Source organism: Hibiscus syriacus, unplaced genomic scaffold (assembly GCF_006381635.1).
Source record: "Hibiscus syriacus cultivar Baekdansim isolate YM2019G1 unplaced genomic scaffold, ASM638163v2 tig00111392_pilon, whole genome shotgun sequence".
NCBI classification, from domain to species: Eukaryota; Viridiplantae; Streptophyta; class Magnoliopsida; order Malvales; family Malvaceae; genus Hibiscus; species Hibiscus syriacus.
In genome coordinates, this window is record NW_024063078.1 from 2,169,472 (window position 1) to 2,186,068 (window position 16,597).

General features: G+C 35.1%; 1 protein-coding gene across 1 annotated transcript; it reads right to left on the minus strand.

Annotated features, from left to right (window-relative positions):
- On the minus strand, positions 1–4,879 carry LOC120160140 (COP1-interacting protein 7-like). The gene is made up of 9 exons (XM_039170577.1): positions 4,488–4,879; positions 4,209–4,385; positions 3,891–4,033; positions 3,789–3,820; positions 3,648–3,700; positions 3,409–3,561; positions 3,091–3,329; positions 1,348–2,948; positions 1–1,230 (listed from the first exon to the last, which is right to left on the minus strand). The coding sequence occupies exons 1-9, from the start codon at positions 4,544–4,546 to the stop codon at positions 787–789; spliced, it is 2,901 nt and encodes a 966-aa protein (XP_039026508.1). The 5' UTR covers positions 4,547–4,879; the 3' UTR covers positions 1–786.
- Between the last annotated feature and the right edge of the window lie 11,718 nt (positions 4,880–16,597).

The window sequence follows — 16,597 nt, forward strand, 5'->3', positions numbered from 1 at the left end:
CAATCAAACAAAAAGAATGTGTTTTGATCCATACAACATGATAATATCAAGCAAAGATAAATTACATTATGAATCTCTTTTTTCTTTTTCTTTTTTTCTTTTTCAGTTTCATGAATCCTTGAATGGCAGCAACATCAAAAGCCTTATAGGTACGTTCCACCTGAACTCTCGAAGCACTTGAAAAAAACCAAAAACCCTGTGGAATGGCAAGTACACACACTAAGCAGTATAATAGCTTTTGCTTTTTCTTCCAAAGAAAAGGAGCTTTCTAAACCCTTTGGCTACTTTGGGAGGGTTTTCATCATTGTTCCATTTCTTCCTGCCATGCATCAGTTCCTTGTCCATTGCATCATTTGGAGGTGGAGTTGAGATCTCTATTTCGGAAACCCTATGGGGCTGGAATTTCTCATTCATGGCATCAATCCCTTAAATATTTACAGTTGAAAACCGAACCGACTTGACAGGCACTGGTGGCACAGGATGAACCGTTGTCTCGGGAATATCTTTATCGAATTCTTCCGGTGCTATGTTATCTTCAGAAACAACTTTAGATGCCTCCTTAGTGAATTCTTCATCACCTTTTACATGATCTATTTGCAACGGCTTATCTTCGGTAACCATATTTCCATTCGAGCTTTGGTCCTCTGATGGATTTTGTTTTGAAACCAAGTTTCATTCGGTTTTTTCTATCGGATTAGTCTGCAACTCTTGAATGTCCTTGAAATCGTCAACAATGTCTGTTTGGGGTGCCGCTGGTTCGGGTGCTGCTGGTTCCATTGGTAATGCTTATGTGACCACTTTGGAGTCCTTTTTCCCTTGTGCATTAGAACCATTTGGAACTACTTTATTTGTGCCACTTTTTATATCTGAAGCTTCGACTTTGTTTGTGATTGGTTTCTTATCCTTAGCTTGATCTGTCTTCCGAGCGGTTGAAGAACTGTTTTCCTTCGATGTCGACTTTTTCGGAATGCTTGATTTCGATTCAGCCGGTGCGACCTTCGAAGTATTCTGTGCAGTTGCAAGGCGTTCTATGGTGGAACTTCTAAGGACTGGTTTTGGCGATTTCTTAATCTCCTGAGTCGAGGATTGGATCTTCTTTGTCGCAGGTGTCAAAGTTTTATTTTCAGTTGAGCTCCTCCGGGAAGTAACAGGATTAAGACCGCCACCAGCACTCCTCTCAGTTATCCTCTTCTGACGCTGGATCTCCATTTTCTTTCGTTTCTCCTCTTCCTATATCGAATTAGAAAGGCAAGTAAAAGAAATCAGAAACAGATCAGCATTGCAGTATACTTTTATCTGACAGTCAAGGAACGGCCTCAAACCGAAAGGCAAAAGGGTTGTAAATACCTGATTGGACTTAGTTTTCCTTATCGCGATGTTGCTTCCAGCTGGTGGTTTCCTGCTCTTTGATGCCAAGTCAGATTTGCCTTTGACGAGAGGTACATTTGAAACTCTAGAACGAATTTCTTTGTTAGGAAGTTTCCCCGGTTTTTTAGCATTAGGACCCTTGTCATCGGCACCAGTTATTTCAGTATCAGCGTGCCTTCCGGTCACTTCAGCAGATAATGCATTCATTTCATAGTCAATCTCTGGAGTCCAAGATGTCATGGCATTCTCTTCGGCTGAACCACGTCCGATCATCATGTAAAGGTCATCCAGTTCATACGAAACTGAAGCAGCCTTCGGTACAGTATCCGAATTGCCATGTTCGTGTTCAGCAGCTTCGATTTCAGGTACCATGCCTATACCGATCCTTAACGGATCATCAGATTGATATTCTCCCACCGACGTACCTTGGATCATGAAAGAGTCATTGACAAAAACATCTTTCTTGCTTTCACCAGCTAATGAAGAACCATTTTCTCCATCAAACATTTTGAGGCCCATCATTTCATCCTGATTAGTCGATTTATCCATTTGTTTGTTGATAAACCAGTCGCCTTCCCCACGACTTTTGGCCAATGTAGCTTCCGCAGCATAATCGGAGATATTAGCTCGGGAATTGGTACCGGAATCATTGCCTTTCAACACAAGAAACTCCTCGTTTGTGCTCTCTCTTCTCTTAACGACTGAGCCACCAAGTTCATTAGTTCCGAAATTCCCGACTCGAGTTTCACCTTCGTGATCCCTACCAATCTGTGAGGCCAGAAAGGGATCACTCGAGATTGTTTTCTGCTTCGTTACTCCCTCAGTCCCCTTGCTTGCCAAATTTTCCTCTTGCAACCTTGCAGTCTGTTTATCTACTTCGGAATCCAAATCCTTGTACTGCAAGAGAAGGTTCTGGAAAGCATCCCAGGGATTGCTTCGTTTTTCTCCCTCGGATTTTTTAGTTCCCATATCATCTTCATCATATGGCACAGTGTTTTGATGCCTGCTTCCATCACGTTTGTTATTATGACGGGATGTAGACTTATGTTGTTTCCCCAAATATACAACAGCCTCCTCCACTTGGTGTTTGAGAGAATCTCCATCAATGAACCCTTCCTCATTGGAATTCTCTTCGGTATCACTGCCCTTATCCCCATTCCTCTTCGAAGAAATGTAATTAATGTTGCGGATGACGACTTTTCTCGACGACGACTTCTTTATGTGCTTTTTCTTATGCATTTCTTTGTCTGGTTCACTTTCAGAGCTGGAATTGCTGGACTCAGTGGATTCATCTCTCTTACCTTTTGAAGATTTTTTCGTACTCCTAGAATATGATTTATGACTTCTATGATCATCCGGTTCCCAACCACGAGCAACACTCGAATCCTCTACATTCGGAGGCCAATGCATATTCCCCGGATAATACGGGGAGGCACCAGGCATCCCAGGGAAAATATACCCTTGATATGGAGGCATTTGTTGAGATCCGGAACCGGGAAAACCTTGCATGTACTGAGGAAAATGGGGCGGCCATGGCATTTGTACTTGAGATTTCTCATCCATGGATGCCAAGCTACCATCTGTAGAACATGTTAAAAGATTTCGAAACATCAAGTAGTAGTTTCGGAATAAACAAGGCGAAACAAACAATTATAAGAAATCAAAGATCATTTATATATATCTACATTTGAAGCAGAAGAAAAAATTGGCATCAATCCTTACCAGGGTTGATATCTCCACTCCCAGCCTCCGAGACCTCAGCCGAACCGGTTTGCTTCGCAGTAGAGAAATTTATAGTAAGATTTTGACTAGGGTCATTTTCTTCCCCAGCAAGTACGATACAGGATGTTCCAAGGTAAGACAAGTATGGTCTAGATGCTTGCATTGCTGCTAATTCAGCCATCCAAAGCCTATCTTCATTCTTTCTCTTACATAAGTCCATGAAATTTATGCAAGCTTCCCTGACAGAAAAAAGAAGGTAGTAATCGGCAACAGTACCCTGATGAACATCACTTTGATCATGACAATGACGATCTATACCTTAAACGAGAAGCACCAAAAATGTCAGCAAAAGAGATGAGATCATCTATATTATCAGGTTCGTATCCAGCAATCAAAGCACGAGCATAAGCCATTGCTTGCTCTTTACAAAGTACATTTTTCCTAGTCTCCAAAACTTGTTGAAGACGAACCCTGCATACCGACACCAGGGTGAACAACAAATTCATTTTTAAAAGACGTCAAGCCAATGTAACTAACTGCAGGAACAAGTAATTTACTTGGAAGTTTCTTCCGGAACAGCGTCGCCATTTCCATCAGATTCACCTTTGGACTATATGCAGCAGCATAATACAATTCTGGGATTAAAATGTGTGCTATCAAAGGAAACAGAGCAAAATAGAGAATGCCTAAAAACATACCTTAGATGAAGCATATGACTTTTGGAAATTTCCTGAAACAATCCACTCGGTTCATGTTAATTCCAAATCAGATCAAATCATTCAATTTTCAGACAATTGGACCGAACATAAACATAACGTCTGCGTCTGTCGTCCCGGAAGCGTTCGCTTCATACGATTGAATCGAATCCTCGATCTGCTCGATTTCCCTCTCCACTGTCACAAACCTTTCAAGAACTTCTGGTGTACTGACAAACCTCACAAACCTGTTAAAAAAACACATGTAGAAACCATTAGCAAAGGTCAATGACAGACTTGAAAAAAAACAAATTATTTCCTCCTATAGGAAAATGTCCCTAGACCCATCATTGTAAATCCAAAAACAAACCAGATTGCAGCAAAATGTTTCCACAATTCTCAAAACAAAGGTTGAATTTTTACCTTTGGAGAGTGCCCTTTGTGAACCAGGAAGGCGTTGAGCCCACCGGACGAAGAGTAATAGAGTAACCTCCTTTTGAAATTTGATATTTAGCAGCGCTGAGGTGTGAAATGAAGGGCTCTAGCAACCCTGATGCCAATTTCTCATTATTTTTTCCAGCAAAAATCACCAGATCACACCTTCACAACCAAAACCCAGAACCAATATATATGTATATATATATATAAAGATACCATTTTTATAACTCAATGCAAAATCAAAGAACCAAACTTTAGCTTTACCTGGTTCTAGTTGGTGAAATCTGGAACAAAACATAATCTAAACGTGTTCCGAAGTCCATTTTTTAAAACTCTTTACAAAGATACACCAGCAATTCCTGAGACAGACAGAGAAGTAAAAACTAAATCTTCAACAGGTGGAGTTCATCCATTGTTGGTGTTCTTACAGGAACATGTGTTTTTCATTGGATCTTGTGCTGTTCCTTTCTGCAGGAGCTTTTGTACTTATGTTTAGCTTGGAAGAATGAAACACATTATGGAACTTTAAAATAACAATGCCAGTTGCTACTGAAGAATTGATGAAACTGAAGCTTCAGCACATGAGGAAAGTTCTGAGGATAACAGGGAGATGTGGGAGACAAGATTTTTATTTATTTTTATGCATCATTTGGTCCAGTTACCGACAGTTGTATCCACCAATTTCTCTTTGGTAAATTATTTAATTATTTCAGGTTATATTTTGTAAAATAAAGTTAGTTGAGAGGTCTTTTCTTAGTTTTAATCCTTTTATTTTAATATGTTACACTTTAGTCATCGTATTTGAACAACATTTCTAAACCTTTTTTTTATTTAATTATTGACTTAAAAATAAGTAATTTTGTAATTTATATATACCGAATTAACTAAAACTAATAATTCAAGTTTATATATTTATTAACAATTAAATTGTGACTTTTTTATTTATTATTTTTAATGTTGCTTTGTTGTAAATAGGAGGAGTAAGGGAGTTGACAAAGAATAATGAGAGAGAGATGTTCCTTGGTTCATATTTGTTCATTGCCAACCAAAAAGATTTGCATCTTTCACTCTGCCGAGCAAATATTCCATTTGCTTCCATAATATTAATAATCTTCAAAGTTACCCTTCTTTCTATTTATGAGAAAATTGTAAATTTTCTTCGCCCAACTTTTTTCTCACATTTATTTTAGTCATTAAATTTTAAGAAATTTCAGTTTATTCGTCAAACTTTTAATTTACTCATATTTTGATCAATCAGATTTTAAACCATAAATAAACGGGTGATACAGTAGTTGCATATGTTAATGCGGATTTTTTATTGACATGAAAATCATGTATTATCGAATTCATTTTCCTTCTTTTATTTTATTATCTTCCTCTGAATATGAAAGTTTTATACTTTTATCCTCCTGTCATGTCGATGTTACAATTACCATTATTCAACATTTCTCCGGCCACTCAAGATATTGACGAACTCACCTCATTTTTTTCTATTATTCTATCAGTTTATATTTTACTTAATTCACTTTAAAACTCATAAAGCTCTACCCTAAACCTAAAACTCATAAAGTATCAAACTATTCTAATCTATAACATCCATCATTCGATCACATGAAATCAAAATATACAATTCACTTCATCTTTCTCCACCTCTCGACCGTTGAGATTTGGAAGAAGATGTTTCATCATCGAGAAAAAATGAAGAAAACTTTAGGTTCATTTCATAATTTTTTAAAAAAATATTTAGTCATAATATCGTTAGATATTTAATGACGAAGTGATCAAAATAAGAGTAAATTGAAAATTTTTAAACTTCAACATTAAAAACAAGAGTAAAAAGAAAGTTGAATAATGAATTTTATAACCCTTTGTTTATTTCATTTATGAATACTTTAAAACTAAAAGTAACAATGGTGATACCAATTTATCATCATGTAGGTGAGAAAAATTGAATATCGAGAGCATTAAATAAAAATATATGATATATATATCGTATTAAATGTGAATATGAATGGAGTTGTCGTTATTCTTTAAGGTTTTAAGTTTGAACATCGTATATATAAATATAAGAGTGTTAATTGAATAATTGAGAATTTTTAAATAGATATATATTATATTTATCTCGAATTTATAAAAAAATAGTGAAAAAAATTCAAAAAAACCGAGGGACCCCACAAAATGGTAGTCTGTGCCATGTAGTTAGAAGAATAGCAATCAGAACCATTCCCAAACTAAGCAGGACCCCACGATTGTTTGTATGTTTAAGCATAGCTTTCATTTAATAAAATATATGCTATCTCTACCTAACTTTAATTAATTAGCAGGTTTATAACAATGGTTAGTCTTGTCTTTTTCCCTATTATATTTGTTTTATAATTTTGTATTTGAGGATAGTGGTTAGAGGCAACGGTCGGGTTGAGTTTTTGAAAAATTTGACTCGAGTTAAGAAAAATATTATTTTTCATATGAATTTAATTTGACTTAAGTTTTAGGATAAAAACTCGTATCCAACATGAATCAATCTGATCTTACACAAATACTTATAAAAAATCATTTTTATTTGAAAAATTAGGGACATAATTGGAAGAAATAAAAAGAGATTAATATTATAGCAATTATCCCTAAATATGCAAAAAAAAAATACTATTATTTCAAGTCGGTCGAAGAGTTTTACACCCTAAATTTGACTCGATCCCATCCTTTACAGATTTAACTTTTTATTTTTATCCAGCGTATGTCCTTAAGAATATAGTCATGTACGAACTCAACATGTGAGATGAACCATATCACGAGCTTAAGACTGTAACCTACTATTTATTCTCATTTTTTCCCAATTTTATTGCTTTATAAATTATATCACATTATAAACTTTTAGAATAAAATAAAGACCACAACACTCGAGCAAAAACGTTTTTTAAAGCTACAACCATCGACAAATTTGACATTCATCACTACCTACAATTTTGTACTTTGTAATTAGTTTTGGTGTACCCCAAAAGTTTAAAAGACGATGAAACAATCATTTACTAAAGTTCCATTATCTGTGGACCATTGTTCACACAAGTTTCAAAAGTTCCTAACAAGTTGGTAATGGTAAGTACATTTCTCTCTCTCAACTCTTTGCATCATTGCAATATTTATTAATTAATAATTACATTTATATCGTATTTTAAACTCTGGGGGTTTTGTTTCTCTGATCTTGGTATCCAAATTAATCATCAAGTAATCAAATCATCAATAATAATAAAATAATAATAATATGTAAATCGACAAAAGGAAAATAAATAAATAAAAATGATAGGGTTGGTTTGTGTCATTTAGGTTGATGGGGAAGCTAATCATGAAACAACAATTTTATCTTTCCTTAGCTGGATTTATAAGGACACTTTTGGCTAGGATTAGGACTAAGTACCTATATTAATAGTAACTTTGTTTGGCCTATTTTGTTTATTTTGAGTTGAAAGTTCTGGGATATATAAGGTACGACATCCTTAATATACAATTAAGAAAATACGTTATCGAAAATATTAATATTTTTTAACATTTTCAGTAAAGAGCTGTCTAAAATATTATTGTTTTCTACCAGAAATGTTAATATTGGGTGCTACCTAAAATGTTTAACATTTCCTATAAAGCGCTACCTAAAATATTATTTTTTCTACAAAATTTTTTAATATTGGGCACTACCTAAAATGTTATTTTTTCTACCGTAAATTAGATAACGAAATTAACATTTTCGATAAAAAATAATATTTTAGGTAGCGCTTTACTATAAATGTTAAAAAACTATTAATATTTTTGGTAACGCTTTACCATATATAATCATCGATATCTAATTTATTAATAAATTAATTTAAATAAAATAGTATAGAATTTTATTATAAAAATGACCCTCTCAATTCGATTTACCCTAATTAAACTCGTTTATTCTAGTAGTTAATCTTCACAAGTTGAGATTTGAGTGAAAATTTTGATATAAATATATGATTTTAAATACTTTTAAACTCACATGATAAGTTATTTATGGTTGAGTGGAATGATATATTAGATCCATTAAAAAAGATCATATTTTGAATCTTGATATTGTGAATAAAACAAATTATATTGAGAGAGTTGCCCTATAATGATCATCTGCAGTACTTGATCTCAATTAGTTTATCAATAAATCATATACCGATGTGATTTAAAAGACGATTTTATATATATATATATATATATATATATATATATATATTTTTTAATTATTTATTCTTAAAAGACATTCTATCTACTATGATTTCTCTGTATAAATACCTTACTCTAAACTTGGAATTAATGAACTATTATATATCCCTAATAAATTATAATTTGTTTAAATGATTCTTTTTAAACGGATTTCAGTATTTAATTTTAAGATTTTCCACCTTAAAAGGAGTTAAAGGTTATATGTTACATTTTTTAGGAAATATGGGCCAACACGGGTTTGAGGCCCAAAATAAAAATTTAATTAAAACATTATAATAAAATATGACGTTGTATGAAACATAATAATGGGGCGACTCAATTATTTTAAAAAATACATAAAACTAATTATTGTTGCATCAAAACTTATATAAAGATAAAAGTTTTTTAATAATCTGAAATAATTAGTAATTATTATATATTTAATTTTTTTAACCTATTATTGATAACATACACTCTGCATATGTAATTGTTTAAACCTGAATTCTCTATAGATAATTATGTTCCTTTTTACCATCGAAATCATTAAATGAGACATAATTAAACTATATTTCTAGGGATTAAAAATGAACTTTTTTTCATCTAATAAAAAGGTTTAAATGCTTAAAATGAATCATTACTTTTTGGAAGGGATTAATAGTACAATTGCCCCCTTGGGCTAAGGGATTAATGAATGAGTACACTACAAATATATGGATTATAACATTTAACTAAAACCATTTTTTTATTAGTAGATTATACAGTAACTTGTAAGTAAATGTTAGAATCGATACTTAATCGTAAATAATTTATTTAAAATATTAAATTAAAATTAAATATTTTGAATAAATATTACATTTTAATCACACTAAATTATTAAAAAATAAGTTAAGAACACATATCTACATAGACGAAGCTCTGATGGGGCCCAAAGGGACCCAAACCCGTAAAAATTTTAAATATTCGATAAATTTTGATCTAATATTATTTTGGTACATGTAAAAAATAAATATTCAAATTAAAAAATACAATAACATATTCTATATTTAATTAAGTAGGGGCCGAACTAAAGAAACATAATGTCATATTTTCAATTTTCAATTTTTTTGGTCTAATAAAAAATTAGGTCATTATAAATTTAAATATGAGAAAATCGCCTCAGTGACCAAAAAAAAGTTATAATATACGATTTTAACCAACTTTTTTTGGATTTGCCAAAATGACCAACAAAATCGCAACGCGAAATAAAAATCGCAACGCGATCCCCAGAATCGCAAATCAGTTTCCAAAATCGCAACGCGATTCTTGAAAATCGCAATGCGATAGTACAAATTCGCATTGCGATTTTCCAAAATCGCAACGCGAATATGAAAATCGCAACGCGAACACATAAATCGCAACGTGTATCCGTATATCGCAACGCGTATCCGTAAATCACAATGCGTATCCGTATATCGCAACGCGTATCCGTAAATCGCAACGATAATCCGTAAATCGCAACGAGAATCTGTAAATCGCAACGATAATCCGTAAATCGCAACGAGAATCTGTAAATCGCAACGATAATCCGTAAATCACAACGAGAATCTGTAAATCACAACACTGAAATTTTGGGTATATAACACTGAAATCATAAACTAAATCCCTAAATCGCAACTCATTCCATCTCCATCTATCACTCTCTCCGGCGACATCCGTTCCTATATCCAACGACATCCTTCCCAATCCGGCAACAGGTTTTAGTTTCGCAGCTCGTCTGTTTAGTAAATTAATTTACAACCATGAAATCATCTAATGTTGATCATGTTTGGATAGATTTGTGTTTTGGAGGGTCATGGGATAATGTTCATGGTGTTTTACAATATATGCCTTTACCCATGAATCTTCAACTAAAATTGTCTTTACAAAAGTTAACTTATGAAACTCTAATGCTACGTGTTTCAAATAAATTGAATTTAGAGCCCCTAAGTGGATTTAGGCTATCTTATCAGAGAAATGGTAAAGTTTATTTGTTAACCGACAATGAAGATGTTGAACGATTCATTGCTTACATTAGTGTTTCACAAGATGATGTTACATTGTATGTTGTTGAACCTAGAAGTAGTATTGTTGGGTCAGTAGCGGGTAGTAATCAACTAAGTTTTTCTCAAAACCCACAACCTTTCTCTAATCCAAATCCCAATCAACTTTCAGCACCAAATTCCGGTTTTCGTATTGACCAGTTAGACGATGATGAGCCAACAGAAAAAATTGTGAGTACTAGTCAGTATTCGAAATTTGGTCTTGGTCAATATCCGGACTTTGATATTGGTCAATACACGGATTTTGATGATGTTTCAGAAGAAGAAACAGACCATGTGTGTAATGATTTTAATATTGGTCAATACCCGAATTTTGATGATGAAACACCCGTTGCCGAGGAAGATGTTGTTGATGATAATGAGGAGGAAGTTACGACTGTGAATGAACATGTTGAACATCCATTCTGTAATTCATATAATCCTGAAGAAGAAAAAGAAGAAGAAAAAGTCCCCGAAGAAAAGAAAATGCCACGGGAGTATAACTGGAATATGCCAGAATTACTTCAGTTACCGGAAGAAGAGTTGGCAAAGAAAGCAGTTGATTGTTACACAAAAGTTATTCGTGTCAAGAAAGATGATTGTTTTGATACAAAGGAAGACTTGAAGATAGCTTTGTATACGAAATGTGTGGAAGATGGCTATCAACTAAAAGTTAACAAATCAAGCAAAGATCGTTTCGAAACAAGGTGTATGATTGACAAAAACTGTACGTGGCGTATGATTGCAAAGAGAATAAAAGATTGCAAAATGTTTCAAGTTAGGACTTTTATTGATAAACATACATGTTCAAGAACCCAAGTTTTTCCTCACCATAGACAGGCAAACAAAAAGGTGTTGGGTGGTTTTCTGGCTGAGTTAATGTTTTGAATGGCAGGGTATATCGGGGACATGAAATTATGACTGACATGAATGCTCGGTTCAAGATTAGTATATCATATTCTCAAGCTTGGAGAGCCAAATGTTATGCCTTGGAATTGTTGAGGGGGTCGCCAGAAGCATCGTTTGCCCAACTGTCGGCTTATTGTCACAATTTAAAGCTGAAAAATCCTGGGTCGGTAACTCATATCAAAACAGATAGAGATGGACGCTTTGAGTTGCTGTTTATCGCCATTGGTGCTACGGTTAGTAAATCAATATAATTTTGTTGACTCATTTTTGTTAGTTACATGCATTTCACATTTAAATGATTATATTTCTTGTGTATATTATTTTGTAGATTCGTTCGTTTATTACTTGCATGCGCCCAGTTATTATAGTTGACGGAGCACATTTGAAAGGTCGATACCTTGGAGTAAACTTATTAGCAGTAGCCATGGATGCTAACAATGGGATATTGCCAATAGCTTACGGGGTTGGCAAATCTGAAACCTCTGATTCATGGACATGGTTTATGGGGCATCTTAGGGATTGCATAGGTCCTATTAGCAATCTGACAATCATATCCGATAGGGCAAACTCAATTGACAACGCTGTTAGAAGGTGTTTCCCAGATGCTTTTCATGGACTTTGTGGTGTTCATTTGTATAGAAATCTAAAATCAAGGTCTGCTGGTATAAAAAAGCACAAATGGACATACTGGAAGGCTGTAAAAGCTTATCGGGAAGTGGATTTCAATAAGCATATAAATTGTTTAAGACGTGTTTTGCCTCAGTGTGCTCAAACACTAGAAGATGTCGGGTTTGAAAGATGGTCAAGAGTACATCAACTTGGAGCAAGATATGGTTTCATGACGTCTAATAGTGCAGAATCAATCAACGCTCTAAGTCGTCATTCCCAGAAATTACCCATTACTATGTTAATGGAGTTTTTTCGAGCCTCTATTCAACAGTGGTACTACAAGAAAAGAAACCATGCAGGTATTATTTCTTTGAATTCGTAACTTATCATATTATATATTTTACTAAGTATTGTTTATTTAAATTTACAGGAACATTGGAACATCGTGTTACACCATGGACTGAAAAAAGATAACGAAACGTGTTGTGAAGTCAACGTCATGGAGAGTTGAACCATGTTCAAACACTTTGTTTCAAGTACTGGATAATAACTTAAATGGGCTAGTCGATCTAAATGCAAAGACGTGTAGTTGTATGAAATGGCAAACATCTGGTTATCCGTGTGGCCATGTTATAAAAGTTGCTCTTCATTTAAACCAAGATGATTCAAGCGCATACGCTATGGATTGCTACACTACAGAAGTTTATCGACAGACTTATGCCGAGATTGTCTACCCTATTCCACATCCTTCTGAGTGGGACATACCAGATGACTTACAAACAGTTTTGCCACCAGCCATGGACAGAAGGCTACCTGGCCGACCAAAAAGTCACGATCGTATACCGTCTAAGGGTGAAGAGAAGAAGAGATCGACATGTAGTCGGTGCAAGGAAAGTGGTCATACAAGGTTGACATGTGGATCACCAGTGCCATCAAAATCATCTTTTCCTCTACCAAAATATGGATCCTCATCAAAATCCAAAGCTCATATGGTGTCAAGCAAAAGGCAACCATCTTCAAAATCCCAATCACAATTGGCTTCACCTTTTGGGACTGTTAACTTAGGTGATTTTTAAATGCAAACGTTGTATTATGTGGATTTTATGTGTGAACTTTTAACATTTTCAGTTGAATTAATGACTCAGGCCAACCATTTTGACTTAACCAACTCTTGTTATTCAGTTGTTATCACTATTAGGCATGCATTTGACTATCGCAACACGGAAATTACAATCGCAACGAGAGAATCGCAATGCGAAATGAAAATCGCATTGCGATTCTCTCGTTGCGATTTTCATTTCCGCATTGCGATTTTCATTTCGCATTGCGATTCTCTCGTTGCGATTTTCATTTCGCATTGCGATTTTCATTTCGCATTGCGATTTTCATTTCGCATTGCGATAGTCAATTTTGCCTTCAACATAATGCAGATTGAAATCAACAAAATCAACCATTACATTTCGCAATGCGGAAATGAAAATCGCAACGAGAGAATCGCAATGCGAAATGAAAATCGCAATGCGAAATGAAAATCGCAACGAGAGAATCGCAATGCGAAATGAAAATCGCAATGCGAAATGAAAATCGCAACGAGAGAATCGCAATGCGAAATTAAAATCGCATTGCGATTCTCCCATTGCGATTTTCATTTCCGCATTGCGATTTTCATTTCGCATTGCGATTCTCTCGTTGCGATTTTCATTTCGCATTGCGATTTTCATTTCGCATTGCGATAGTCAATTTTGCCTTCAACATAATGCAGATTGAAATCAACAAAATCAACCATTACATTTCGCAATGCGGAAATGAAAATCGCAACGAGATAATCGCAATGCGAAATGAAAATCGCAATGCGAAATGAAAATCGCAACGAGAGAATCGCAATGCGAAATGAAAATCGCAATGCGAAATGAAAATCGCAACGAGAGAATCGCAATGCGAAATTAAAATCGCATTGCGATTCTCCCATTGCGATTTTCATTTCCGCATTGCGATTTTCATTTCACATTGCGATTCTCTCGTTGCGATTTTCATTTCGCATTGCGATTTTCATTTCGCATTGCGATAGTCAATTTTGCCTTCAACATAATGCAGATTGAAATCAACAAAATCAACCATTACATTTCAATCAATTAAACAAGCACAAATAAGAATTATATTCGCATCAATTACACAAATCAACTTTTACAAATCATCTTTTACAAATCAATTAAACAATCAAAAATAAGCAATAATTCTTATTTCCGATCATCTACTATTGAATCAACTTTTACAAATCAATTAAACAATCAAAAAACAATCAATTAAACTATTGAATCAACTTTTGCAGCCATACATCATTTTCACGCAGTTCACTTCTGAGATTAACCTGCAGAAACCAAACATTTGCTCAAACAACACTTTCTACACATCTAAAACCTACAAACAGCAAATTATTGAATTCTAGGTACTTAACCAAACATTTTCAAACCAAAAGTATATAAACTTACCAATTGTTTATGGACATTTTTATAACGCGGATGCAGGTAGGCAGCGTCTCGTATATATCGATTTAGCCATATAATGCCGAAACCACAAGCCTACTGCAGCTCTATCTCTATCGGTGGGAGGTAGATACTTGATGCTTCCCGTCGTCAAACGCTCCAACGCCAAGCATACGAGAGGACCACAATCTCCTCTGGCTCCGCTCGTTTGTTGTGGCGCGGTCTCGTCTCTAATAACTGTAATATTGAGCTTCTTTGGCTTCTTGTTTCCAGAACGAGTCCAATAATTGATCGCATCCAAGAATTTAGCCAAATGAGAGCACCATCCCTTAATAACATCTCTTAAATCAGCCAATGATATGTAATTTATCATGCTGTCATACACTATTGTCTTAAGGGATGGGAGCTGAAGCTCGACGAGAATCCAATGTTTACGTTCTAAAACAGGGATAAACACCTGCAATCATAAGTAATAATTCATTCATTTGCGCACTTATTTCATAAAACCTTTAAACTCAATCTAAAATAAATACTAACCTTATCGACCTCCCACCATGCAGGATAAAGTTTAGCTTGTCCATTGCCCAAATCAAATGATTCATTTCGTGCATTCTTCAAGTGAACGGCGTGAAAAGACGTCGGCATAATTGTATATCGTATATTTTTATTTTTCTTAAGTTTTCTTATTATTAGAAGACGTGTCACCCACGCATCGATATGCTGTTTTACAAAAAAAGACATATATTAGTGACTTACATAAATTTAAAAAAAAAAATTAATCAAATTGAAATATAAGAAAAATATAAGACTTACCCCCCCCATCGAAATAGCCATTGTCTTCGACCCCTAATAATACGCCCCACCAAGACCGATCAAGCAACAAATAGATATCATCGGTGAGCTTGCATATGTCAGTGAAACACCCCTGGCTCCGCTCATGTAGATAAAAATCAACAGCGGTCTTAGCCCAAAGGGTGTTATCCAGAATTGTGTCCGGTAGTTGTTCCCTCTCCTCTTCAGATACCAGTATGGTACTGGCCGGTAACTCATACAAGACAATGGCTAAGACAAATGCGATTTTGGTTTGCGTTTCGATCTTGTCGTTGCGATTTTGGTTTCGCGTTGCGATTCTGTCGTTGCGATTTTCATTTCGCGTTGCGATTTTGGTTTCGCGTTGCGATTTTAAGTTTCGTGTTGCGAAAGTAAACTATTTCTTCTTCTGCAAATTGAAACTTGAATGGATAAATTTACTTTCAACCAAAAGACAAAACAAAGACAAATACTATTTCACAGTGTTAAAGAATACACAGTTTAGCAGAATTGGCAGCAACCGAACAAATTTACTTTCAACCAAAAGACAAAACAAAGACAAATACTATTTCACAGTGTTATAGAATACACAGTTTAGCAGAATTGGCAGCAACCGAACAAATTTACTTTCAACCAAAAGACAAAACAAAGACAAATACTATTTCAGTGTTAAAGAATACACAGTTTAGCAGAATTGGCAGCAACCGAACAAATTTACTTTCAACCAAAAGACAAAACAAAGACAAATACTATTAATAACTTACCTCGTTGCGAGTAAATTTACTAAGTGAAATGGCTAATCTAAGTGAAATTACGAGTAAATTTATCATTAAGTTAAATATGGAAAATCTTAAACTTACCTCGTTGCGTAGAGTATGAACCTCATTCTGCAACGATACTATCATCTCACGTAGAGCGGCAACCTCACCACGTAAAGTTGACACCTCCACACGCCATGCACCATCGTTATCGCGTAGAGTACCGATCTCCTCACGCAAGGCATTGACCTCATCACGTAACTCCCTTGACTCATCCCGTTGAGGTGGAGGTGGAGAACAGGGAGATAGGAGTCGTGGCATCTTTGCCGGTCGCCTATCATGAGGTGATGGTGGAGAAGAGGCTCGATGATGTGACGGGATAGGTGATGGCTCTCGTTCTAGAGGTGTATAGTCGGGTCGATCGGGTGATGGCTCTAGGTGAGGTGATGGCTCTCGAATTGGAGGAAGTGGATGCTGCTCATCATCCGTGCCATCAAAAAAATTCTGACTAGCTTGCCACCAATCAGTGGCAAGCTCTTCCTCCG

Bases quoted from the DNA above. Each gene is read 5' to 3' on its own strand.
- LOC120160140 (XM_039170577.1), bottom strand. From the start codon at position 4,546: ATGGACTTCGGAACACGTTTAGATTATGTTTTGTTCCAGATTTCACCA. The intron at 3,330-3,408 runs GTATAGATCGTC...TTTTTCTGTCAG, and splicing joins TTTGGTGCTTCTCGTTTAAG to GGAAGCTTGCATAAATTTCA. The intron at 2,949-3,090 runs GTAAGGATTGAT...CATGTTCTACAG, and splicing joins GAGTGGAGATATCAACCCTG to ATGGTAGCTTGGCATCCATG.